Source organism: Salminus brasiliensis, chromosome 18 (genome assembly GCF_030463535.1).
Source record: "Salminus brasiliensis chromosome 18, fSalBra1.hap2, whole genome shotgun sequence".
Lineage (NCBI taxonomy): Eukaryota > Metazoa > Chordata > Actinopteri > Characiformes > Bryconidae > Salminus > Salminus brasiliensis.
This window is the reverse complement of record NC_132895.1, coordinates 31382687-31410646: the sequence shown is the minus strand read 5'-3', so window position 1 is coordinate 31410646 and position 27960 is coordinate 31382687. Positions and strand designations below refer to the sequence as shown.

At 47.1% G+C, this 27960-nt stretch overlaps 1 protein-coding gene across 3 annotated transcripts; it reads right to left on the bottom strand.

Annotated features, from left to right (window-relative positions):
• Positions 1-2311: 2311 nt before the first annotated feature.
• Positions 2312-27331, bottom strand: setx (senataxin). Of its 3 annotated transcripts, none has more exons than XM_072661471.1 (26): positions 27253-27331; positions 20636-20830; positions 19744-19951; positions 18050-18159; positions 17719-17929; positions 17502-17621; positions 16618-16792; positions 16423-16519; positions 12702-16310; positions 12521-12617; positions 12017-12190; positions 11433-11662; positions 10759-10914; positions 10382-10532; positions 10151-10243; positions 9645-9757; positions 9090-9161; positions 8788-8937; positions 8582-8689; positions 7970-8133; positions 7667-7756; positions 5840-5932; positions 5554-5715; positions 5345-5440; positions 4953-5040; positions 2312-4404 (listed from the first exon to the last, which is right to left on the bottom strand). In XM_072661471.1, exons 2-26 carry the CDS (start codon positions 20822-20824, stop codon positions 3589-3591), a joined length of 7572 nt encoding a protein of 2523 aa, XP_072517572.1. In that variant the 5' UTR covers positions 20825-20830; positions 27253-27331; the 3' UTR covers positions 2312-3588. The 3 variants fall into 3 exon arrangements, with proteins under 3 accessions (XP_072517572.1, XP_072517571.1, XP_072517573.1); XM_072661470.1 differs by having other exon boundaries at positions 27152-27305; XM_072661472.1 differs by lacking the exon at positions 7667-7756 and having other exon boundaries at positions 27152-27305.
• Between the last annotated feature and the right edge of the window lie 629 nt (positions 27332-27960).

Here is a 27960-nt window from a genome sequence, read left to right as displayed (position 1 = left end):
GAGGTAAACGATTATTATAGTGAAGGAACGGATTAGTAAACTGAGGTAAACGATTATTATAGTGAGGGAACGGATTAGTAAACTGAGGTAAACGATTATTTTAGTGAAGGAACGGATTAGTAAACGGAGGTAAACGATTATTATAGTGAGGGAACGGTATTAGTAAACTGAGGTAAACGATTATTACACTGAAGGAACGGATTAGTAAACTGAGGTAAACGATTATTATACTGAAGGAACGGATTAGTAAACTGAGGTAAACTATTATTATACTGAAGGAACGGATTAGTAAACTGAGGTAAACGATTATTATACTGAAGGAACGGATTAGTAAACTGAGGTAAACGATTATTATACTAAAGGAACGGATTAGTAAACTGAGGTAAACGATTATTATAGTGAGGGAACGGATTAGTAAACTGAGGTAAACGATTATTTTAGTGAAGGAACGGATTAGTAAACTGAGGTAAACGATTATTATAGTGAGGGAACGGTATTAGTAAACTGAGGTAAACGATTATTATACTGAAGGAACGGATTAGTAAACTGAGGTAAACGATTATTATACTGAAGGAACGGATTAGTAAACTGAGGTAAACTATTATTATACTGAAGGAACGGATTAGTAAACTGAGGTAAACGATTATTATACTGAAGGAACGGATTAGTAAACTGAAGTAAACGATTATTATAGTGAAGGAACGGATTAGTAAACTGAAGTAAACGATTATTATAGTGAGGGAACGGATTAGTAAACTGAGGTAAACGATTATTATAGTGAGGGAACGGATTAGTAAACTGAGGTAAACGATTATTATACTGAAGGAACGGATTAGTAAACTGAGGTAAACTATTATTATACTGAAGGAACGGATTAGTAAACTGAGGTAAACGATTATTATACTGAGGGAACGGATTAGTAAACTGAGGTAAACGATTATTATAGTGAAGGAACGGATTAGTAAACTGAAGTAAACGATTATTATAGTGAGGGAACGGATTAGTAAACTGAGGTAAACGATTATTATACTGAAGGAACGGATTAGTAAACTGAGGTAAACGATTATTATACTGAAGGAACGGATTAGTAAACTGAAGTAAATGATTATTATAGTGAGGGAACGGATTAGTAAACTGAGGTAAACGATTATTATAGTGAGGGAACGGTATTAGTAAACTGAGGTAAACGATTATTATAGTGAAGGAACGGATTAGTAAACTGAGGTAAACGATTAGTAAACTGAGGTAAACGATTATTATAGTGAAGGAACGGATTAGTAAACTGAGGTAAACGATTATTATAGTGAAGGAACGGATTAGTAAACTGAGGTAAACGATTATTATAGTGAAGGAACGGATTAGTAAACTGAGGTAAACGATTATTATAGTGAAGGAACGGATTAGTAAACTGAGGAAAATGTTTTTTTTATACTAAAGGGACGGATTATGTGTCTACATATTTTTTCAACCACTATACTTCAGAGGCTCTGTATATTAATGACAAAAGGAAATATTTTATTGACTATTATAAGAAGGGCCAACACTTGCTCGCTAACTAGACTAAGATGCCCGGTCTCGTCTGTACAGTGTGTACATTCCTCATATTACATTACCTCGGTCGTTTGGCGTCTCCCTCCCGCTCCTTTTCGTGTGTTCCTCCTCTGGGCAGCAGCGGCTCCGGCCTGTTGGACATGTTTCAGGCGGCTCGTCACCTGTCGACCCGTTCGAGGCGCCTCTTCCCCGCAGGTCACAGGTAGACAGTCCACAGCGTCCTCGCGGAGGGGGAGGAGGCGCACGCGCAAGCACGCAACACATGTTATTAGTATTATTATTATTATTATTAGGGCTAATATTATTAGACTGCAAAGTTATGGTGTCGTTGCATTTTCCTAGCCTGCCGTAACACTACCATCTATTATTAGTTTGGAATTTAAAAAAAATACTAATATAATTTTTTTATTAATTAATTCCCTCATTTATTAATTATTTTAAGTATTTATTTGGGTAATTGCGTTATTTGTATCCGTTAAACTGCACGTTTCCGTTTACTGTGCAGTTAGAAAAAAAAAGGCTGCTCTGTAGGATGTGAACTACTACTATCAATACCACCACCACCACCACCACTACTACTATCAATACCACCACCACCACCACCACCACGACGACTACCACTACTATTACCCTGCTCCGGAGGGGACACGTGTGGAGGTGCATCCTAGCGGCCTCTAGCGGTTCTCTACGGTATTAAAAACCCAAGCCCGTTACAGCTGCTCCTACTTTTTGGTAGGGAGGTAGGGAGGGCAGGTTGGTCTTGGAAGAATAAAGGGCTTTATTATTATTAATTATTATTATTATAATTATTATCAACTAAAAAACAAACACTTTCACTTCTGAAAACATCAACATTATATTTTACATTCCAACTGTACAAAACTGAGCCTTTACACTTTTCAGACACATGCCAGGAACATTATCTCGCCCCTTCTGGCTGAACGGAGACACCTCGGGCACAGGACCCAGCTCAACACGTGTGGTTAAAAAACAAACAAACAAAAAACACGCTACATTTGCGTAACCACAAGGACCCTTGCTCCTTGCAACCCTGCTCCTGGAGGATTTCCTGTGCCCCTGCCCAGTTTATTGGTTATCTGCTGTAACACACCTCCTCCAACACTCAGGACGGGCTGGATAATGAGATGATGAGCTGTACCGGGTGTGTTGGGAGCAGGGAGAGGCGGTTCTGCAGGAGCAGGAGTTCATCAGCTTTAATTGTAGGGAAGACGAAGAGGCCTAATCTTTATTGGAGATACTGGAAGCGGCCAACCAATCGATATTCCTGTGATTGGGAGAAAAAAAGGGAGGTGGGCAATATTAACTGCTGAAGAGATGGTCAGCAGTGTGTGAGAGGGGAACTCCACCGACGTTTTCTCATTGCTACAGAGCTACAACCTACAAAGGCACAGAGAGAGGATGGGCGGGGACTTTTTCAGCCTAAAATGTTTCAAAATATGTTGACGGTGGAGGGATACAGTGCAGGGTAATGTGCGACAAAATAGTGCCCAAAGATTTCCCACCATATTGCCATCATTACCATTCCGTCTAAAACTCAGAAAACAGCTGCAGGTTCACCGGTGGGGCTGGACAGTAAATAAAATGGCTAGATTTGTGTGTAGTCATGGCCACTGACGCCTGGTTTCATTCAGCACCACTGTAAAGAAATCAGTCGGAAAGTTTCTCTGTGCAGAAACACGATTTCACACCGAACCCAAACTCATAATTCAGTGATTGGGACGATTCGGACATTTTTGGGGGGGGGGGAAATACATCAGTGAAATTCTCCTTGAAATCAAGCGTTGGAGTAGGGACGCTGATCCAGGACCAGTTTTATTGTATTCTTTGTCCGTCCTTCATTCGCGTGTTAGAAGACGTTAGAAAACAGAGCTCAGGGACAGGGACGCCATGTCAACATGGAACCTGCTTCTGGGGGACATTAGAAAGGTTTGACACTTCAACAAACAAACAAACAAACAAACATAAGCCTGAATAATAAAAAAATATGTATAATAATTATACAAGAAAGGAAGTCAGTCATCTTCTGTGTCTCCTTGGTGACGATGGGGGACGGTCCTGGCTTCGTCTCCGTGGTGACCGAGAGTGAACTGGCGGTATGGAAGACCGCTGGTAGGAGTCTCTCTGTGCCCGCAGGGCAAGCGGGTGTTGTCGTGGGGCAGCGGAGGCCCTTCTGTCCCTGTCCTGTCGGTGTTCTCTGATCGGCTCTGATAAGCGCGGGTCTGAAGGCCTAGCGGACAGCCGAGGGTCTCTGGCCCGGTCAGATGGGCCGCTGGTTGAGGATGAAACAGTGGGGGAGTGGCTCCCATTGGGGTCGGAGTAAGCTAGCGGGATGAGGACAGGGGGCGCGTTCGTTTTTTCAATGGGGATGTGTGTGGGCTGCGGGGGTGAGGCGGCGTTGCCGTGACATCGGGACGGGAGGGCGTGCGGGTGTTGCCGTAGGTCAGCGGGGGCCCGTCTGTCCCGGTCCTGCCTGCGTTCTCTGACCGGCTCCAATAAGGAGGGTTCTGAAGGCCTAGCGGACAGCCGAGGGTCTCTGGCCCGTTCAGATGGGCCGCAGGTTGTGGAGGAAACGGGGGGAGAGTGGCCCCCATTGGGGTCGGAGTAAGCTAGCGGGATAGGGACAGGGGGAGCGGTCGTTTTTTCAATGGGGATGTGCGTGGGCTGTGGGGGTGAGGTGGCGTTGCTGTGACGTCGGGACAGGACGGCGTGCGGGTGGCTGCAAGCCGGCTTCAGGACTTTAGTGGTGGCCTCTCGGAAATCCCGCTCCTGAGTCTTTATTATAGTCCCTCTGTTCCTGGCGTCCTTTATCAGAGCACCCCAATCACTGTGCTCCTACACACAGAGAGAACAAAGGAAAGGAGAGGAGACATTAATAAAAAAACAAAAACAAAAACAAACAAAAAAAAAAAAAAAACCACACATTATATGGACACCTGCTTTTTTATTGTTCATTCTGAAGTCAAGGCATCATTATGCAAGCTTTTGTTGGAGTAACTGTCTACTGTCCAGGGAGGAAGAGCAAGAGCATTAGTGAGGTCAAGAGATGTTGGATGGATGATCACCACCATCCCACCTCATCCCAAAATATATATATATATATATATATATATATATATATATATATATATATATATATATATATATATATATATATATATATATATATATATATATATAAAAAAAATATATATAGCACCATCGGATAGAACAACTGTTCCACTGCTCCACAGATCCTACTCCTTGTTGTTTATCTGCTCCAGAGAGTCCTATTCTATTGGCAGTGCTTCTCTACAGAAGAAGCTGTGAGTGCATTTGCACATCTGTGTCAGCAATTGGGTGTCCACAAATATTTGGACATATGGTGTGCGAGTGGGAGTTACCTTGAGTGTGCGGAGATGTCCCAATATGAACAGACTGAATCTGGCTCTGGTGATGGTCACGTTCATCCTCTGGCGATTTCCCACAAACCTGCAGAACAAAGACAGAAATAATAAAGGGATCGGACTGACGACCCAGAATTTCTCCAGCTTAATCCATCAGGCACAGAGGGTTTGTGCGTCGCTAGCTTTAGCACTGAAGCTACAAGGCTAAATGTAAAGGCCTTCAATAGACCTCACTAATTAGTAAGTATATTGCATTTTTTTCTTTGGTCATGCTGGTCATCCGACTTGGTCACGTTTGGCCATACTGGTGGTCTAGCTTGGTTGATTGTGCTTGCAGACCAGCTAAACCAGGAATAATTCTGTAAGCATGACAGACAAATGGGTCTTACCCAATAGAGCCCATTTCACTGCTGGCTCTTACACAGGACACAATGATGCAGTCCATTTCTCTGCCCTGGAAGCCGTCCACCGTGTCCACCTCCACCCTGGCGCGCACACACATTAATTAAGATTTTTTTTTTTACCCTCATGATTTTTAAAAATTAGGGCTTCAAATGAAGCCCCAAGCTTTACAATCAATTCACACGATTGCTCTTACTGAAGAGGTTTGTTTCCTCTCGCTTCCAAAGCGACGGCCCTCAGGATCTGCTGTTTTTGCGCGTTGTAGGGCGTGATTACACCCACACGCACCGCCTGCTTCTCACCAATCAGCTTCAGCAGCATCAGCACCAGCTTCACCTCCTTGTGGTTACTGAAAGAACTGCATGCAACAAAGACATTCTAATTAATTCATTTATTTTATTTTTATTAATAAGTCAACTAACCTGCACATGTCCATGTACACCTCTTGCCCATCTCCCACCCTTCCCCCTATCCCAACTTACTCATTTTCTTTATTCTCTCTTCCATCAGTCACATCGAACACCCGGTAGGGCTCAAAAGGCCAGCTGAAGGAACACCGCTTCTGAGCCGTCTCGCTAAAAAGAGGAAGGGAACACACAAGTGAGTGGGTCTCCATGCTAGGATAAATCCCTACCATCTATTCTCTCCAGTGTCTGTTCCCTCAGACCAAGCTGGACTACTCCAGACTAGAACCAACCACACTGCAGAAGAGGAAAAATCAACATGGTGCTAGGTTGGGACTAGGCTACAAGCTAACCCTCACCAACTGGCTACAATCGCTTAGCTAGCTCACAGCACACCACCCTTCCCTCAGAGGACACAAAGTGGACAGCAACACTATTCTATACGGCTTTGGAATAATTACCAAAAGATAGCATTTGTCTGTGTTACAGCTCTAAAAATAAATGGCTTCACGTGCTATGCAACATATGCTATGCTATGATACATGGCTGTGAGCCATTGCGGTGCTAAAGCCCAGCCAAACAGACCTCTTTTACTCCCCCCTGCAAGCCCACCAAGAAAGAAAAATCAGTGCCTTTTATTCTGAGCCAAGATAACAGGGTGGAAAACAAACAAACAAACAAATAAATAAATACATAGCCATTTAAAAGTCTAGCTAGCTACCTATTTTGCATCTGAAAATGATACACAGCTACCTACAAATATTAGTACAGCCTAGGCAACAGACTTTATAAATGGTGGTACAGCATAGTGGATAACACCACTCTTATTCACGCAGCAGACAGGGATGAGATTATACTGGGAATAGAAGGACCTTACCTGGTTTGTCTTTTATCTTGGATTAAACAAGTTATATTTAATAGTTTTTTCCCCCAATACTTAAAAAAACAAAAACAAAAAAGGCTAAATTGCCAAATAAAAATTGAAGCTGTGGAAGTTATTGTTTTTTCTTTTTCAATGTTCTCATGTTTTCCCCCATGCTATGCATTTACATGCTCGGCCTGTAACTTGTAAGTGTGCTTCTTTGCCTCTTTGTTAGAAAATCAGCTTATTAGGGATGTTCAGTCAGAACGTGTTGGAAATCTGTACTTGTTTCAAACTGAAGAGAGAGATGCTGCTCCATTTGTGTAACACTCAAGCAGTACTACCATCACTGCACAGCATAACAGCGGTATGACCGACAGACAGCCCAACAGACAGAAACAGCAGCATTAGCAGAAAAGCACCCAATAGGAAGGTGCTGCCGTGCAAGCTTGACCATGCCACACACAACAGACATCACATCTGATTGGCTAAGGCAGAGACAACCATTAGTTTGGATTGGTTTCAGAAACCTCAATACAGATTTGCAATTGTCCCCAGCCCCTACAGAGAGCACCGGGACGGTTATTTGTGAGACATCTAGTGGAGGGATGGGCAATAGCAGTCCTTATAGGCAGCGGCACCATTATAGTGTACTCCTGAACCAGCAAGAATGGACTGGTTCGATAGGCCAACAACGAAAACAACCAAACTAGCTGAGACATTTCTTTGCAGATCCTCTGCATTCTAATCAGGGTCTGATTACCAACTGGACTCACTAGGGGGCACCTCAATCAGACTACGCATTAAAGTCACTTGTCTAATATAGTGTAGGTCTCGTCTTGTGCCGCCTGAACAGCTCTGAGCCACTGCGGCACGGCCTCCACAAGACCAACCAGAAGTCCAACCAAGGTGCATCTGAAAGAGCGGAGAACACTCGACCCAGTGCCACACTGCAGGTCCCGCGGGACTGATATTTCCCCTCCTGAACTGACGGCGTGTTAACGGTCGGCATGCAGAAGCACCCCTCTTAGTTCAAGACTCACCAACAGCAATGGCCGGCCCGGCACAGTCCAAACCTATAAAGCTGCCTTTGCTCTGGCGGCAGATGCCTGAACTGCAGACACTCGCCAGCCCTGAGCGCGGCAATGCAACAAAACACAGCACTGAAGGATAAGGGGGCACACGGAACCGCTGGATTCTCGACCCAGTTACAGCAAAGGTGGAAGGTAGGTTGTGCACCCGTCAGAACACAGGTGGTAAAGTGTGTGTGTGTGTGTGTGTGTGAGACAGGCGCATGGGGGGGTTGGTTTGGAGGAGTGTGTAGGTGTGCGTATGCCTCATCATACCAGTCATTTTTCAGCCTTTTGCTGTAGATGTACTTGGAGGGGAACTCGCAGATGTTGGGGTGCATACGGTATTGTATGCTGAGGAAGACGGTGGGATTTGAGGGTTGAAGGCTCTTCCAGAGTCGCGCCATCAAGGACTGGTCGTAGCCAAGCTCTTTCGCTCTCTGATCACAAACACACACAAAAAAAGGGTTAAGTGACGGTTTAGCGCCAGTTAGCTTTTAGCCAACTGACAGCAGCTCCATGTTCTAGCAAATTACATGAATCCGTGTGTACGGGTCATCTCCAAAGGGTCCAACAGCCAGAGTTCTTTTAGCACGCTTGGAGCTGCAGATCTGGGCCGTCGATGCTGCTTAAGGTCACTGCGGCCGTGTACGCAATGTATGAAGTTCTGCCTACTCGGACAGACAGCGTTCAGACATAGGCAGGGAGGCACCCAGTCACCCAGTCGTGTCTGAAGTGCAGTGCTGTGCGCTAACAGCTAGCAGTGAGCCGTGATGCACAATTTCTCTCTCTCTGAACTGGAGATTACCTACTGCCCAGTCAGTAGTGTTCTCACTAGGGCGCTTAGAATGCTGTTGGGACGCTGCAGTGTATTCTGGGGTGCTTCACCTGGGAGACAACAGTGGGCGTGAGCTGCTCAGGGTCACCCACTAGGATCAAGGCAGGACATCGATGGAGCAGGGGAATCAGCGACTCTGTCTCTTTAGCTTGCCCTGCCTAGGAGTGCACACAGATACACACACACTTTGTATCCAAACATATGAACACCTAAGCCATTCTATTACTGAGGCTCTGAATTACACAGAGTGACCGACCTCATCAACGATGACGCAGCTGAAGGGTTCTCGTCCGAGACGCCGGAAAGCGGACTCGAGGACGCTACTCCCGCTGGTGCTCAGAGTGCAGCAAATCACATGGGCATCTCGAAGGACCACAGCCTGCACCTCCTGCCTTTTGCTACGGAACTACAGACGGAGAAAGAGAACGTTGAAGACCGCTGAAGACCTGAATAAAGAAAGTTTAACATGCAAAACATGCAACAGCATCTGGTCAGCAGGAGCTTTAACTTTCCCACTTCTAAAAAGTAGGGCTCCTAACCCATCAGTGAAGCGCTTACCTCTCTTAGCTTTCGACTGAGTTTCTCCCTTTCTGACAGACACTGCTGCTTCTTGGCCATTAACTGCTTAAACTGCAGGGAATCCAGTGAGAACACAACACCATAAGCAGAGTAAAATGACAAAAGGAAGAAAGAAATAACAGTTAACATCTTCTAGACCACTGTAGCTCAGACAATACCACACCATCATCCATATCTACACATTAATTTTTAATATATAAAATTTACAGACGCACACTAATATTTTATATACACACATATACGAAAACGTGGTGTGTGCATCTATGTACACACTACAGGTGACCATTTCATTGTTCATGTTGAGGCTAAAAATTAAGCCCCCCCACATTGTTCTGCATTCCATACCCCTGAGAGGTGAAAAGAGAATTTGTAATTCTTGCAAATTTATTAAAAAGGAAAAACTACAAATATTCAAACCCTTTGCTATGACCCTTGAAATATAGTTTGGGGGGGGCCGCTCATTTCTCTTGATGAAGATAAAAGGTAAATACAGCATCATTACCACGGCCCTCTACTGTGTGGGGGATGCATTACCTCAGGGGACTGTTTTTGAGTTCTGGCACACAGGCGTGAGAAACATTCTATTTCCTGATCCAGTTTCTGCTTCACCCTCTGTACATCGGAGTCTGAGTTTATCTGGGTTTTCTCTGCAAAAGTGAAAAAAAGAGTATTAGCAACATGGTCTAAATAAAAATAAATAAATACATTTTAAAAAGCCACCTTAGCAACAAATCCTGTAGATTCTGACAGCAGCCTGTCAGACCCTTAAGACCATTAGCAGCCATACATACATATGCCATAACAACATTGCCTCCACCATGTTTGACAGATGTTACAAGAGGTTCATGAAGCAATACAGCCTCCGCTCGGTAGTGTTAGCTGGTTTTATATTTGGCACAGATTTATCAAAACAGATCAAAGGCATGATTAAGAAAAATAATAATAATAATAATAATAATAATAATAAAGCTTAAAGGACAGGAAACGCTAGTACTCCCTGCCCACCTACCCACAGTGTGACGGAGCTTTGCTGTACTCACTTGTTGTCTGGCTGTCAAGGCTGAAGGCAATCACTCCTTTAGAGATGGTCTTCTCACTGCCCAGTCGCACCAGGTTAATGTCCCCACAGTTCCCTACAGGCACCAAAACAGCAGCGTCATTACTCCCTCATAAAAACACAACATTATGAGTATAGGCTGGAATGAGCGACCGTGTGCTCAAGGCAACCACCAAACCACCAGGTACCCTTTAAACTAAATTGGACACGGTACCTTGTGGACAGAGGATGTCTCTGCACTTCTCTTTGAAGGCGACGATGACTTTCTTCATCAAGTTGTCAATGGCAGCATTGGACGGAGCGCAGAGCAAGACCCGCATCCTGTGAGCCTTATTGTGGCGATTCGCAGAGGCGCTCTCATTGTGCTACAGGCAAGCAATAAATAAATAAATAAATAAATGTTAAAATAAAGCACTAACGCACTAAAGCTCCATATCAGGGCAAGTGTTTATTAACAGTAGAATTACACCAATAACATTCCTACAGAAAGTTGTGGTTCATCTCAATCATCTTCAGAGCACTTCTCATGGAGTCTAGTATTATTTAGAGTTCTCCTCCAACACATTAATAATCAACAGACCGAAAGCTTACTTCTGAGAAAAGCCTCTGCAGAAGGCCAACGATGGTCTTGCTCTTGCCAGTTCCTGGAGGGCCATGAATTAGCAGGATTTTTGGAGAGCTATACTGCCGCCTCCTCACCATCGCAACGCCACAGCCGATTGCCTTGGCCTGGTCCATATTATACTCCTACAGCAAAGCAGGAGAATCTGATTAATTACTGAGAAATAGCTGAACTGAGCACCTTTAGCTTTAAAAGGGCACGTTTCTCACATTCTGTCCACATAATTGATTAAAAATACAACAACGTATTAACCAAGTTACATACAAAATTAATTCAGGTCAGATAAATCATGGTGGATGAGCACATTTAAGGTGATGAGACAAAAGAGGCTTTATAAAGACATGTGTAGATTCACTGATGAGGTTGGACACCAAGTACGATGCATAAACCGACTGATGGTGTTCCTGCATGTAGTGAAAGGGAATCATCTGCTTTCCAGGGACAGTCCAGATCAGGGTGGAGCCCAGCACAGTTTGCCAATTCCCCTGCTCACAGAGACCTACTAAACCTGCTAATGCAACAGGAGAGCTGAATGGGGTGTGACTGAGCAGGAAAAAGGGGAAAACCTCACCACCGGGCAGGATGCCCACCCTCATGGGACCTCCAGAAAACCCCCAATATCCCACGCCCACGCCCCACTCACAGGCATGTCGAGATCCGGCAGGCCTTCTTCACAGGGTGCATAGACCGCGACATGTGGCTTGAGGAGGATGTATGGCCGAGCCATAATCCCATTCTTCAGCTGACACAGTGCTCGGAACTCCCGCAGGGTGGAGATCAGAGAGCTAATCACCTCGCAGCGCACGTGCTGAGCATCGACAGAGGACACGTTCCCCCGCGTCTGAATGGTCAGGTTTAACGTCGAGGGTTGACCTGGAGGCGAAGAAAGACAAATGCAGTCCACAAAACGTACACAGACACACGCAGCAAAGCAAATGTACTATTCTGGGGCTGCACAACACGGCCCTTATCCGCCGTCCTGTCCAAGTTAAGCCCGGACAACTTCAAGAGAAGACTAGAGTTCAGTACATGGAAGGGGTAAACTGGGAACCTCAATACAAGGTTTCTCTTTCTAGCAGAACTTCTGGCAGTAGGCATGGTGACGATAGGTTCATCTAGACAAGCTGTGGGTGCAACTTAAAGTAGCCGAACGCATTCATTGGGAGGGGTGTCCTCAAATATTTGGACACACAAAAATAGGCATTCACAATATGAACATGAACATACCTGCACCATTGCTGATCACATTCGATCGGGACACATAGCCAAAACTGGCATGCCGTTCGTTTGAGTCCGGGTCACCACCGACGTAAGCGCTTGTGTTTTTCGGCAGCCAGAGCAAGACCAGATCATCTTCTTTAGGGTAGGACTGTCTGATCTCCTGCTCAGGGGTTAGGCTTGCTGTGGAGGACAAGAAGGAAGAAGGCTGAGAGCCACCGAAATTCTCAGATAGCAGTTTTACAATAATTTAGCAGTCTAATGCGCTACCACTATGTCCCAATGGTCTCGAGTTCGAATTCTGAGCTACGTTGTTTTGCTATCAGTTGCAGAGTCCAAGAGAGCACAACTAGCGGAGCTTTCTCCGGGTGGGTAGATGGCACCCAATCTTCCCTCGTCACTCTTAAGCGACGTCGGCCGACACAGGAGTTTGTTAGCTGGCCTTCATCTCCCAACCACTGTACTAGTTAGGCTTTACGATTCAAGCTGATGATCCAGAAATGCTGAACGTACCTGTGAAACTGGCGTTGGCGGTGCGATTGGTGTACTCCAATCCCTGAACCTTGAGGTGAAGTTCGATCCTCCCACTCCTATGCCATTCACTGACCATCTACAGGACAAAGGAATACCTTTTCTTATTGCAGTAAAATAAGCGTAATAGCAAAGTAAAAGAAAGAGCGAAAGCAAATCCTACCTCCTCAAACACATTGGCAAGAAGAAGTGGGTACATGACGCCGAAATACTCCTCGTGGCTGGAGAACACAGTCGGCACTTCCCTCAGCGGCCAGGGACACAAGTCGTCCGGCAGCCCGTTATCTTTATAGTTCTTAAACATGCGGTACTCCCACTTCAAAACTGCTTGTATCAAAAACGACTGGTCATACCACTGAGGTCGATGTATCACGGCGTCCGCCTTCGAGACGGGATCCTCAGGCCGGGAATACGTCTTGTAGGAAGGTGGATGGGAAGTTGCGCTATTCTGAACGGCTGACTTGAGCCCCAGGACTGGAGGAGGGCGACTGAACGGAAGAGGCTGGCGAAATCCAGATTGCGGTGCTGCCTTTGGCGGCGGCGGCCCTAGTGCGGCTTTTGGAGTCGCGGACGGTCGCGGTATGGCCTTTGCCGGTTGAAATGGCTGTGGCAGGGTTTTTGAGGGCGGAAGTGGTGGTGGCGCTATGATTGGCGGTGGCCGTGCAACCTTAGCCTTGGTGGACTTTGCCATTTCCCCAACCAGAGTGTCGCTGCGGGAACTAGGAGCATATATCTTTGTCGTGGAAGGTTTGGCCTTCTTCTGAGATACAGGGGACATGCCAGGCTTCAGGAATAGCCGACTGTCATCTACAGCGTTCTTAGTAGAAGGAGCAGGAGGAGCAGTAGCAGGAGGGGCTTCCTGGGGCACCAAAGCAAATAAAGCTTTTTGCTGCACGTCTGGGCCTCCAACAGAAGTGTCCGGCTGGCTGTCCGGATCGATGTCCATGTCTACAGGGTCTCTTTGTGTGTGAGCAAAGTCCTCGTAGTTTGCCTCCAACTCCTCCATTTGAGAGCATAACTCCATGTCTGTGGGCTCATTCTGCGTTTGGTGGAACCACTCGTCGTCATAATCGTCATCAACATTATACCCAACCCATTTCTGTTCGGTACCTTCAGCTGTGCAATCAGCATTTCCGTCAGCAACCTTGCTTTGACTAGGACAGGACTCTTTACTTTTGGGGTCGAGCGACGCAGGTTTTGCCTTACTGGACTCGCTCACTTTATCTCTATCTTGTTTGGCAGTCTGGTGGATCGCTCGAGCAGGATCAGGTTGGGAACAGGGAAGGAAACTTTGATAATCATCCTCCTCCTCTTCCTCTTCCTCCTCCATGTTTTCAACTGTACGCTTCGGTTTGGGAAGGCTCTCTGGCACAGGGTTCCTGATCGGTTTGGGCAGGGCAGCAGCAGCAGTAGCAGCAGTAGCTGCGGCTGGCGTAGACTTCTGAAGCATCCCACGGCTCTGCCTGAAGTACTGCATATCTTGGGATGCAAGCAGCTTCTTCCCACCCTTCCCTGCCAGCTTCGGCTGGGGCTTGCTTTTGCGACGGACCCTTTTCTTCGTCTTCTGCAGGGACTCGACCTGCACGTTCTGGCCATGGTTCCGAAGCTCGCCCAAAGTGTCCAAGGAGCGCTGCGAGAGATCGAACGCCTTTCTCTCCTTCTTTTTGAGCCCCATGCGTTCCGCTACAGATTCCGGCTCAGCAGGTCTGCGGATCTTCTTCGGTGGGACAACGGCAGGGGACCGGAAGGGACGCGAGCCAGAAGACCCCTCCGGCTCGAGGCTGAGCGAGCGGGCGACGGAGGGAACGGAAGGAGACTCCGAAGACGAGGTGTTGAGCGTGCTACGTCGCTTCCTGACTTTTTGACCCAGTGGTTCGATGAGAAGGGATTTCTTTTTGTTCTTCAGGCCTTGCTGGCCTCTCTCCTCAGCCAGGCCAGGTTTCGTAGCGGGACTTTGTAACGGCACAGACTTTGGTTGTATAAAACTCTCGGGCTTTGGTGGCAGAGGCATACTCGAAGAAGGTGCCTCCTGTAGCCGCTGCGGTTTACCGCTCAGCTCTTCTGCTTGCTGACAGGCTTCCTCGATGGCGTCATCGGTGACCGCTTGAGTCTCATTGACCCAGCCGGACGGGGGTTCCACAGGGGCAAGGCTTGTGGATACTTTCGACGTGGGTTCAGTTTTGGGCTTCTTGTTCACGACTGAGCAGTCAATCCAGGCAGACGCCATGTCTTCTTGGGTTTCGAACTCGAATACTTGCGATTCGCTCAAATCGTTGTCGTAATCCCGACCCGGACTCTCATTCAAGTCAGGGTCCGAAGAAGGTTCTGACTGGTCTTTTGGCCATTTTTGGTCAGCTGTAGCAGCTTCATCATCTGAAATGACTATGAAGTCAGATTTTCCTTTTGCATGGCTTGAAGAAGTCAACGCGGATGTTTTAAAGTCACCATTCAAGTCCGGTTCCGATTCACCGGACAATCTTTTCTTTAGGAGTTTCCTTCGGACGTTAAGGGGCATGTCATCGTCGTCCCATTTCTGATTAGAAGGCTCTTCCGCTTGAGCAGATGCCGAGATCGGAAACCGCGAGGTCGCATCAGTGGTGCTTGAACTAGACACGTGTACCGTCTCTTTTAGACGACTGCGTCCGTTTTGGTTTTGCTCTTGCTCTTGCTCTTGCTCAACCCCTTTAATTCTACTCTTGGCAAAAGCTTGTATCTTCAAGCTGTCATTCAACTTGGACTTGAGTTCTTGTATTTTCCCCAAGTCAGGCCTCAGACGATTCAACTCTAGAGGAGGAGGAGGCAACTCTGAAATTCGTACCGGGCTGCTAGGTTCCTTCTTTGCTTTGAAATCTTCAAGTTTACCGCGGAAATCACCACCACCACCACCGTCGTCGTCTCGGCACTCCCCAGCGTCCCACGGCGGCTCATCTTTAATGAAGTTAACCACACTACTCGGACCTGCCGCAGTATCCTTGTATTGTGGCTCCTGCAGAGGGTCAACAACATTTTCTGGTGGCTCTGCTGGGGGTGTCGGTGGAGCCGATAGAACAGGAGCTGGGGCTGCTCTTCTAGCCACGACTTCCTTCAGAAGCGTGGTTATGCAATTCTGTAGATTTTCAGAGTCCAACAGTGAAAGATCCCAGACTTTGTCTGGGTTTACTCGCAAGTGCCTGTTTAGGCGATTCAGGAACTTGGCCAAGTCCGGGACGGTGGCGACTCGCTCCCCTTCCTTCAGCAGTGAGCGAATCAGCCTCATGCAAGCTTGACTCAAGGCACCAACACCAGTTGCGGCCATTCGATCCCCTCTCCCAAACCTAGACGAGGCCAAAGTGACTCCGTACGACCCACTTCTTTTCTCTGGGACTCTGTTGATGAGAGTTTCAAGAGTAGAACACTGCACTATCACTTTCACCCATGTGGGGGCGCAGTAGTGAAGCGTGCTCATGCAGCCTTCACTCAGGAGCAGTTTAATGATGTCAATGAGGATTACGATGAAGAACTCCGTGACCTTATCGCAGGTGTACGTTCTCCCGAAGAGTACATCCTTGTCGATCTCATTGTACAGGTACTGGACAACCTCGCCAACGAAGGCATTGCCAAACTCGTCCAGCTCCATGACTGAGCGGACAAAGGGGATGAACCAAAGAAAAGTGCTGCCGTACACGCGGATGCCTTGTCCCATCTCTGACTGCAAGTCATTGACTAGAGAACCCATCTCTTCAAAAATCTCATTGATGTTCTTCTCTTTGCTGTTGGATGAGCAGCCTGACGACTACAGGACACACACACACACACACACACACACACAAACAGTGAGTAGTCAGTCCAAGCTAATCTGTTAAGGTTATTCAAGCAGATAAGAATACAGCAAAACGGAGGATTACTCGGTTTGCTCGCTCCGTCGGGTAACAGTCATACACTATCTGACTGCACGACATCATGTCATCATCGTCACTGTCAGGCTCCTCCTTCACTCGCGTCCTGATTAACAAGTACAATTAACAACTGTTAGACACTGTTAGAAGTGTTTTCGCAGTGTACAGAAGTGTCCATTACATAGTCAGACAGTGGCCACATACCCCTTGGTTTTCTGACGGATGTCTTCGAGTTCGGCTACGTAGCTGGCGGCTCGGGTGATCATTGCAAAGGCATCCGCTGGTTCAATCTCACACCAGACCTTTGAGCCCAGTCGGTCGAGAATGACCATGAAACATTGCAAAGCTGGCCAAAACGGATCTGAGGCCAGGTTTTCCCCTGAAGAGAAAGAGAAACAAAACCTTGAAATGAAAGCTTAGGTAATTAGCACTTGCCCTTATTTTCATTTCACTAGTTTGAGTTTTACCACATGCCATTATATATGGAACTGTCAGGGGATTATGGGCAGACAAATGGTGACTATCTTGGTGGTTATCTTGAAACAATGGGGTCTATCAACTTCACACCCGCCTCACCAGGGGGCTCAGAAAACCAGCGGACTTCAAATGGACTTCAAAGACGAAGCCCTCTGCCGGCGTTACGTTTACTGCAGGATTAAAGTCTTTGATGTTACTGCATAATTCTAAAAAGGGAAATCGGGTCATTTTTGTGCGCATTCAGAACATCCTAAACTACAGAAAGAGTTTGCGGACGATAACGATTTCGCCACGCTATGCTCTCAATTCCCCAAAAACACAGCAATTAAATTTTGGTTCGGTCAGTTATTGTTGATGGGTTATCCTCATCAGGAATATTCTTTGGGCAGCCATGGCTTAAAGGTTTAAAAAAAATAAAAAAATTAAAAAATAAATAAATAATGCTGGTGCTGAAGGAACATCGCTTTCCCATCCCTCAACACCCCCAGTTAGCCTTCAGCCTCCCAGCGCTATTAGCGCCGTGTCCCGGGAAGTCCCAGTGAGTGGGTGGGACCTTGAAATGATTCAAGATGATGAACATCACATACAGCAGGTGAACGTGTGCGCTGTACCTTCTACCCTTCTGTCCATGGTATGCATAATGCACAGGGGAACGTTGCACTGTTTATCGGGGCCCATGAATAATGAATCCATCGCCTGGGAGTCCAGCTGCATCAGCAACATACAGATACCTAGAACAGATGGATGGATGGAAGGAAGATAGGAATCAGACTCGATTCGGTTCTCAGTTAAACTGGTAGAACCTGCAAGCAGAGCAAACCTACAAACCTAACCAGTAGTTCTTCTCATTTTCACGGTCATAGAGGTGCGAGGGTAGGCAATGCAGCTTGCCAGAATAGTAAGTGCCCTCCATGACTTCCAGAGAGATTCCCAGCTCGATAACCAAGAGCATGCAGGTGAAAGCCTCCTGAAGGCTGTAAAAGCTGTCTCTGTCCACACAGCCGTTAGACTTGGCAGTGGCTATCGCCCAGCGACGGACCTGAGAGAGCGCAAGGTCAACAGTCAAACTCAGAAGTTCAAAACAGGTTCTAGGAATTCTAGGAAAAACAGGGTGCAAGTGGCATCCGCAACATTTGAGGAGAGGCATCAGAAGACGTACCGTTTCATTGGGGTGCACCATGAGTAGGTAGATTCCTTGATACTTATCAAAGACTTGTAGAGGGCTGTTCATCTCCTCCATTTTACACAACACTTTCACCACCATTTCACCTGAAGGAGAAGGACAAAGACAGAGGCCTTAGCTCTCTTAGCATTACAAGGACGCCCCATTGAAACCTGTCTTTAAACACCTGGACAGGTGATCTTCGTGTGGTCAGTACTGAGAGACGGAGGTAAGCTAAACTAAACGCACTGATTAATACAATGGAACGAAGAGAAATTTTATTTTCCGGCGAGGAAAAAGTTTGACCCCCACATTTATTAATCCTTTCAATGTGTAGAATCATTATCAGGTGCAGAACATCAGTTGCAGCTGATCAGAACGTGGTTAGAGAGGATTCTGAGGAGCCGATCCTATTTAAACCTCGTATGGGTCAGTGTGGTGACCAGTGTACATTTTGGCAGGTGATTTAGTTTTAGCCATATTTAATGTTTTATGGTCATTTTTATTGCCCACTTCCCTAAACAACTTTGTAAAGGTTACGCTGCGCTATTACGCATGTAATAACATGTTAACCCCCTAGAAAGCCTATGGTCTGCTGGCAGGCCAAAGCTTTTACAATAAGTCCCTGCAGTTACTTAGTGTGTAATAAGCCTTGGAGTTTTATGGGGTTAACATCCGAATTCTGGAAGGAATGTGGCCTCTTCTCTACAAACCCATTTTGCATTCATTTACCTTTAAAAGCTGGTCAATTTCACCTACATTACCTTTGCGTACAGGTTGCACTGTGGGTGAGAGGCTACTTTGCAAAGAGACTCTGAGGTCATGTAGTAAAACTAAGGGGCAACAAGGGGGATACATATGAACGGTTTATTCATTTTAGGTTTTTGGGGTTCGTTTTTCACCAATCTGTGAGCTCTGGAAAGTTAGTTTAATATTAGATACTCAACGAATTTGTGTTTCACCCCTTTCCAGGTTTTAAGACTTCACAGCACACACCAACATGCGTCGTCTCCCAGTGGGAGTGTTACGTTTTTAAGCAGCGGTCGCACTTTAAAGACCGGCCCTTGCCGTCTTTTGAGCCGGCTGCAGGGATTCTGGCTATTCTGATTAAATGGAAAGATCTGGACCTGGACAAAAATGTAGTGGCTGTTGTACGTTTTCTATTCCACCATGATTTAAAAAAAAAAAAAAAAAGGTGATTTCAGAGATTTTAGGATGTTTGTAACCAAGGAGAGGCAAAACTAGCTTCTTCATTATGAACCCATTATCCATCTGTCCAGGAATCCTTCTGTTCAATCTCTCTCTTTTTTTTTTTAATTAGGGCTGTGCCATGTTCCTGAAGTTCATCCAGAACAGTCATGCTTTAAAAAAGGTATGACCACAAGAAAGGGCTGTAAAATCGTCCCTGACCTGTGTTATAGCATTTACAACCCATTTGCAATTTACAGAAGAGCAATCCACTGTTCCTCATCTCAGAGGAGCTTATCAGCAAGGGAGATCACACCCTTTCAGACTGACTAAGAGGAGTGAGTAAGATGTAGAGTATTAAAGATTATCCCCCTCGATCTGCATCCAACAGATTTTGACGCCCATCTAACGCAGCAGATCAGGCTAGCCCTACTTACTGTTCCCACACGTCAAACACCACGGGTCTGATCAATGAGCAGCTGCTTAAAACGAACTGCACTCACAGAGGTCCCGGTGGCACAGCAGGTAAGGGTACTTCAGCACTTCCATGAACGGGTACCGGAGCCTGTTGCGGAATTCATCTGGAGAAACCCCGGAGATGGGCTGCTCTTCGCCGTTTTCCACCAAGTACAGGTCATCTTCCTCCATCTCCGTATCCAAGACATTCTGGAAGACCTCCAGCAGCCGAGTCGTCTCGATCTTCCAGAGGTGCTGAGAGGGAAGGGGTTACACAGGAGAAGTAGTTATTATGTTCTGTGAGCAAGATCAGATCAGGACACCCAACGAAAACCTTTAATTTGAGCAATATTTAGAGATGGTGGTAATCAGTTACAACCTCCAGATGATTAGAACGTCGATAGAGACCATTCTCGAGGAGCCCGTCTTACTTAAACCAGCCTAGCAAGTTCAACCCAAGAGCTCAAAACCTCAAGGTGGAGGAAAGAATCCTCCACAAACAGAAGGGAATATGCTCTGTGTGGGGGCAATTGGGGAGGTAAACACCCAAAGAGCAGCACTCAGATTGAACGAGGGGGCAGAGAAAGGACGACAGCCTGACAGAGGGCCCGCGTAGATGACTGTCATTGTTGGGATTCGAACTCACAACCTCCTGATTAAAGGGCAAACCCTTAAAGCAGTGTTAATGTGCATACTGAAAATTAGATGCTTATGAAAAGGTGGGCTTTTAGACCACCGGTTCACTGTTTTGCAGACAACACTCTGCAGACTACTCTGGACGGTGCCCGCAGGCACTAAACCAACAATCGCGGAGGAGCTGAACTACCAACGGTCAGCGTAAATGACTGGGGACTCAGATCTGAGGAGAGCCTGTAGGGTCTAACATACAGGGCATAAACATGTTGCCATCCTGTCGTGTGGTGCGGTGTGTGTGTGTACCTCGTGCAGTGCGGGCACGCTCTCTCTCGCCTCGTGGTACTTCTCCACACATTCTGGGCAGTAGATGAGGTCATCGTTGGCATCCTGCAATTGCTTTGGGGTCAGCTCGCCATTGCAGTAGCGCTGCAGAGCCCTAGTGACGGCAGCGTCGCTTTCCGCCAAGGACCTGCACCACAGACACGTCGCCATAGCCACCTGCAAGTAAAGCCACAAGCACACGCCTCAATCATCTGAAGAACTTCCTGTGGTATTCTGAACATCATGCCGCACCCCTAGCAGATGCTGATCAGGATGGGCTTCACTCACTGCAACAAGCTCAGCAGTACGTATCGCTAACAATGGAGACTATGATGTCTCGTGAGAGGTGAGCTGACTGCAGCAAGTTGGTGAGGTTAAAACGTTGGAGGATCACCACCCCACCTCATCCCTTACAGTACTAGATGTGGCACCACTGTGCCTATGACATAGGTATTCAGACCCTTTACTCCATACTTGGTTGAGGCACCTTTGGCAGCGATGACAACAGGTCTTTTTGGGTATGAGGCCACAAGGTTTGCACACCTGGATTTAAGGATTTCCAGAAAGGCAGAGTACAACCTTTATTTCTACATAAAGTGTACAAAATAAGGTGAAGACTAAGGCACTACATGTAATGCGTTAGCCTGAGACAGCCAGCACTCTCCCAAAGCAGTCTAAAGAGTATGGCTCTGCCTGGGCCTTATATACTGTCCTTATCATGCTGTGGTTACCCCAACGCATATTTTTTTTTATCATAATGTATCGCGGTTGGGTCCCAGTAAAAAGCCCCTTACCCCAGTTACTTTTCTACCCGCTTATGTCCTGCGTTCTTGCGACTCTATTTTTTAAAAGAGTGCCGACACCTGCAAGGCCAATTGTGCTGACTATTGCAATACTGCAGAGTTTTGGACTTTTTTCACCCCTAGCAGACCCTGCCTAGTCTCCCAAGGGCATTACACTAATCTCGAGTGTACAGCTTTGCTGACTGTCTCATGCTAAGGTCATTGTGGCAGAATACACATAGTGAACATGTTTATAGGTACCTCATGTATTCTTACATACAAATAATCCATCAGTGTGCATTGGGTTCTCCGTCACCTCTCTTAACAAGGCCCTGATTCTCCCCTGAGGCCCTGAGTTCTTAGCTTGGTGGGGCAGCCAGGTTGTTCCAAACTCCTACAATTCAGGAATTATGGAGGCTACAGTGCTCTTGGGAACTTTCAGTTCAGCAGAAATGTTTTGTAGCCTTCTCCAGATCCTGTGGCTGAGCTCTACAGGCAGTTCTTTCCTCCTCATGGTTTGGTTTTTGCTCCGATATGCAGCGTCAGACTGGTTATAGACATGTGCATCTTTCCAAATCATGGCCAATCAACTGAATTTACCACAGGTGGGCTCTCTTTCTACACCTTGACTGATCAAGAGAAATGAGAGGCTCCCAGAGCTACATCTCAATGACCGGGCAAAGGGTCTAAATACTTGAACTTCTGGTCCCAAACCCACTTCAGCACCCTTTAGGCCACGACTGCTTGAGGAGGTGTAGCATTTGTCGTAGGGACGAACCGATCCGATACTAGGATCGGAGATCGGTCCCGACACCGCCGGTATTCTAGGCTTCATAACCCAGGGTCAGAATGCCCCTGACCCATCATCAACGATCAGTAATCCAGCTCGTCCTCCATACAAGGAGAACCGAGAAGGGAGGGGCTGCTCACTCCTCTTTAGTCTCACAGACTTAGAATTTCAGAATAAAAGTCCTGAGCCCAGCCAGCACTGTGCCGAGGTCCACCGTTGTTAATTTTAGCGACCAATAAACAGAAAACAGGTTCCCTGATCTGTGTTCATTTGTTATAGTATGTTTTTCTAAAGTTAGTAAAAGAGTGATTACATCAATCCTGATGCCTCAAGCCTCTCCCAGATGGTCAGGTTATTAATTCAGCAATGGTATCGGATTGGTAATCGGACGATGCGCATAGTTTATGTATCGGTATCTGTATCGTGTGTCGCCATGTTAGTTTTATGCAAATGCTGAACAGGGGGTACCCGGAATTATTGGGCTCAAGGCCATACATACTGGTTCAAGTGCATGGTCATCAGCTTGGGGCTAAATGTACCTCTAAAATCCCATTGGGTGGCAAATAAAAGCTTGACAGGTGAGCCTTTCCACCCCTGTTCACACGTTTATTGAACGAATAACAGGTCTCAGTATAATAATCAAGGTTCTTCACTGGATACAACCAAAGATTACTGGGACCTGACTGTTACTGTTACCAATGCTGATTTGTAACAGTGCAATTACCGAACCGCCTGACTCATCTGGCTCAACCTTTCAAATGCCACCCCCCCTACCCCCTCGCACTGAACCTCCAGTGTTGCCTCATAGTAGTAGTGGTTCTCTTGTGCAGGAAACATAGGCAGGTGACTCCCTGGGGCTGTACCGGCACACCATGTTCCCTAGAGAGAACGTCCTGTTGTACAAAAACAACATGTAGCTTTGATGGATCCAGATTACAGTAAGGCAGCGGTTCCGAGAGAAACATCCGAAATTCAAAGAACATACCGTTCAAGCATGTACATGTCCGTACATTTCCATTACATCATTTAAACCTTGTGATGGAACAAGTAGACAGGTGAGGACGCTCAGCCAGAACATTAAAACCAATCTATTAAAACCAATCATTAAAAAAATCTGACCAGGCAACCTCCTTCCAAGTCCAGTTGTGATGCGCTCACACCCATTAAGGGCTCTTTCGGCAGCGGGCAGGGGCCAGCATGGCCACTCGGACACGTCTGTGACTACACAGTCCCAAACTAGATCCTGAAACACTAGAAAGATCATAGCTTGAGCTCACTTTTCCAGCTAAACCAAGCTTTCTAAGCCTTCCAAGTTCTCCAACTCTTCTGCAACTTTCTAAAGATCTGAAAACAAAAGAAATCGACGGAACCCAGAGGGAACCTCCAACTTACCTCGTTATCTAGCACACCTTCAATGTTTTGTGACATTTAGACAAGCTGGGGAATGAAATTGAAATTGAGTGATGATGCCAAAAGAGAAATTTGGAACTGCTTATAATGACAAGAACACTACACCAACTGTGAACTACAGGCATTGGTCAAGTATGCCTTGTGGTTGTGTTGCAGCCAGTGGCATTGACTATATTAGATTCCAAAAAACAAACAAAAACAAAGTAAATCATAAATGTAAAAGGTCAAACCATCTTTTCAAAAAGGCTAAAGCTGGAACCAGGATGTGTCCAACAAATTATCCGGACATTAATCACCAAATGTACCTTAAAACCTAAACAGACACTGAACTAAACACAACCCTGAGGCATCTTTAAAGAGGTCTTTTGTGTTAACACTACCCGGAGACTAGCTAGACTGCTAGACAGTGACAGATCAGGTTTTTAAATTTTGGCAAGCTGTTCCTTAAACCTAAGGGCGTAATTAAGGCGGCTGCGATGGCCCAATCAGTTCTGGTGAAGCCTCTCTGGTACCTAGAACAACAACAACGCTAGCTGTCAGCTAGGTTCTCTGCGAACACCTTGTGTAGAAAACAGTGACTCCCCACCAGCACCAAACGCTGTACCCACTTGGTCAGAGATCCAACGGCCTTGAAACACCAGCATACGCATCCTGACCAGTGCGGTGAAGATCTCGAGAAGGTATAGGCCTGGTCCTGTCGTGGGAATATTCCCGTTTACTTAGTAGAGCATTCACCGGAGCGTGGAATGTTTCAGACACACGTCACTTCCACTCGCCCCTACCACCGGTACAAGAGTTGGCGCCACTGTTGGGAAGCTGAAAGTTCGAACCCCAGGTGATGCCATTGTCAACAGTAGCCATTAGTCCCAGTCTCTCAGCACAATACCATCCAGCCCGAGTATCTGTTAGCTGATGTAACAGAATTAGCAGTTAGCATCATCTCCCAAGCATGTTAAGCTCCAGTGGCGTTGTCACAGCACCAGTTCAGCGTCTCAGAGGAGTCTCAGAGGAAGCACATGCTAACCCTCACCCTCCCTGGATACTGGTCTCTTATGGGATATCAGCCAAATTAGAGGAGGACAGCAATGACTGGGAACGTGGGAGTTACAGCACAAGCTCCGCCCCCTGTCCCCCTGCTTCACTCTGACAGGATGCAACTGGACACGTTGTTCTGATCTCAGATGGCCCGTTTTTGGATACTGCACTGAAGTCGTTCACAACTGCTGCCCACCTTCTTGTCGAGGAAGCAACCGGCTTTGGGTCAACTGGCTTGTGGTACCAGAGGTGCTACACCGCCACTCATGTCCTGGTGTCACTCAAGTCCCCAAAAGCAGTCAGTTCTGTAAAACGGAATGATCCAGATACACCATGCATGTCCAAATGTTTGCGGACACCCCTTCTCACGACTGCATGAACCTACAGCCACCATGCCTAAAGCCAGGCGTGGGCTAAAGGGGTATAAAACCCTCCAGCATTGAGCTGTGGAGCAGCAGAGGAACAAACTGTGGTCTCTGGAATGATGGTAGGGGCTCCTGCAAATACATTTGGGATGAGTTCAGGATGAGGCTGGGTGACGATCCTCCAACATCCCGCTCTCGTCAACGCTCATCATTACAGGATTACGATCAAATCCCAGTCACTTCAACACCTTTGACTTCAGAAGAAACCATGAATGACCAGGTGTCCCAATACTTTTGTCCATATGGAGTAATGGCAAGGCCTGCTTATCTCCATGGATCATGATGCATCTGTATAGTCTGCTCAAACAGAAAGGACACAATCGCACCGACTGGCTACGCCCAGGATCAGATCAAGTCCCCTCGGGCCATTACTACTGTGTAATAACTGGACTTCCTAAAACCGTGTTCCCTTACACACGCTGTCCTCTACGCCTACGGTTCACATAATGGCCGATTGAGGTCACCGGTCTGTTTTACACAGGCCTGCCCCTCAGCCAACGAAGGAAGATCAACACAAATTGATCAAACATCGTATCTGAAACATCTGGAGAACCAGGGCACCTTTTCTGTGTCCTCAGCCACCAGGCGACGCTTGTGTCCATCACGCTTGAAGCTACCCGGTGCCCTGGAGAGGAGGGCCTATGTGACCTCTTGTAGCGTGGGGCTAATTTTCTGTGTCTCTGGCGGTCAACCAGCACAGTGAGTCCAATCAGCTGCATTCTTGTAGGCTGCGTCCCAAACCGCACACTACCACACTAGGTAGTACACCAGTTAGTGATTTCTTCAGATGGTTATGAATTCACCGGCCAATTCCCGAGACAGTTGTACCAAAATAGCTAAATAGTCCCCCAAATAAACCATAAGCCACTATTTTACCATCACTGAGGGTGCTTTTTTTAGTTTGGTCCGACCCAAAGCAGCCAAAGGCCCGGAATTTGGGCCGACCAATTAAGGTGGTCTCGGCCTAGATCAAGCGAATCATGGTCCGGTTCGTCTGCAGTGTGCAAAAACGCTTTTCTGAGAGGATGAGGACTCCCTGCCGCCTTTTCCTCCTTATCGGTCGGCTAGGGCATACACTGTTCATCTGGTGAATCGGCTGCTGTACAGGAAAGACGGTGATGTCGGGGCGTAGGCCCATCATACAAGGCCTAGGCTCCTTAGTGCCCTATTGACCCCCCCCCCAAACAAAACCCAAAAAAACTAACCGGATCACATGTCTCGGACCGTGGTCCAGTGGACTTTCTGATGCCAAACCACCCTAAACTGACTCAGACAGCAGTGCTAGCTAGCTAACCAACATGGGCTCACTAGGTTCCCACTGCCACCAGTAACAGTAAACACACGTGAGCTCAGACAGCCCCCCACAAGGGCCGGCTCTGTTTACATCTCAGTGGCCCTTTAAACGCACTGTTGGGGAGGTACAGCGCGCGGGATTCCCAAATTACAGCCCAAGAGAGGTTCCCAACGACCCCAAACATGGATCACACCAGTGAAAAAACGTCTCCTGAACTTCTTCAGTCTCACTTTCACTCCGCTCGTATGTCCAGTCCACCTTACACGGCGCCAGGATGCAGCAGGAATAGCAGCATTTAAGGTGGAACGGAGGAGTTAGCTAAATATGAAAACAACGAGAAACGAGCCTCGTAAGCAGCCCAGCTTCTCACACGGTGCTAAAAAAAAACACACCAGAGCTGGACGAGGCACTAAAACACGGCCATCTTTAAGCTGGTTAGCTCGCTGGCTAGCAGACGAGCTCGCCTCGTCTCAACTGGCTTCCAACAGCCGTGTCTGTTAGCTTAGCATGTTCAGGGACGAGCTGCCGGGCGCAGACGGGCCGTTCATGAGCAGAAGGAGGTCAAAAGCTACCTGGTTTTGATGGAAACGTGTCGTTCAGGAACTTTTAGCCAACTTTCTGCGGCTCTCGGGGGCGGCGGGGCGGCGCTGGGGCTGCAGCTGCGTTCGTTAGTTGGTTAGCTAGCTAACGTGCTGGCATGCGCGCGCCACGGACAAATATAAACAACAACAACAACAACGACAACGACGACGACCCTCTTACCGACTTCCACACTGGCGTAATGTCCTGCCTTCAGCCCGAAGTGACAGAGCTTAACTTCCCTCCATAACTACGGCGGCACATGTCGCTCATCGCCAGCTTACCTCCCCCTCGCTGTCCGGCGTTGGCTCATCCCACCGAGCGCGCGCTCGCTCGCTCGCTCGCTCTCTCGCTCGCTCACACACGCCGCGCGGCGGCCGCTGGGTTAACGACGTCACGCCGAAGCCTCTCCGCTTCTGCGCACTACCCCCCGGGCTCTGATTTTATGCGCGTGCCGGTACCTTTAAATCAGGGGCGGGGGGAGGGGGGGGGGGGCACCAGCACACCTGATTGAGCCCAGCAGGAGGAAGCTGCTGCTGCTGCTGCAGGCCTTCATTAAAGAAGTTCTAGAAATGAACCACAAGAGGCTGCACTACTTTATAAACACCTTAACCCAGGGCAGGGAGGAGTCCTCGTCCGTCCTTAGCCGTCTTTCTTTTTAATATTTATTTTTTTAATAATTAAAAAAATCACTTGATGTCATCACCCCTGTCTCTCCGTGCTCCGGGCAGCACCCACTGACCCTCCCAGGCTCTGTACAGTGCAGAGGCCTCAAAGGCCAGCTCTCACAGAGAGAGAGAGAGAGAGAGAGAGAGAGAGAGAGAGAGAGACCATGACCTGATTTCCCACATTTAATTAAGTCATTTAATTATTTTTAATAAATGTCAATTATTCAATAATTCTGAATTAGGTAAATATCTCTAAGCTTTTACAAAAATAATTATTATGACACAAAAACATATTATTATGTGGTACCTAGAGTCTTCTGAGGT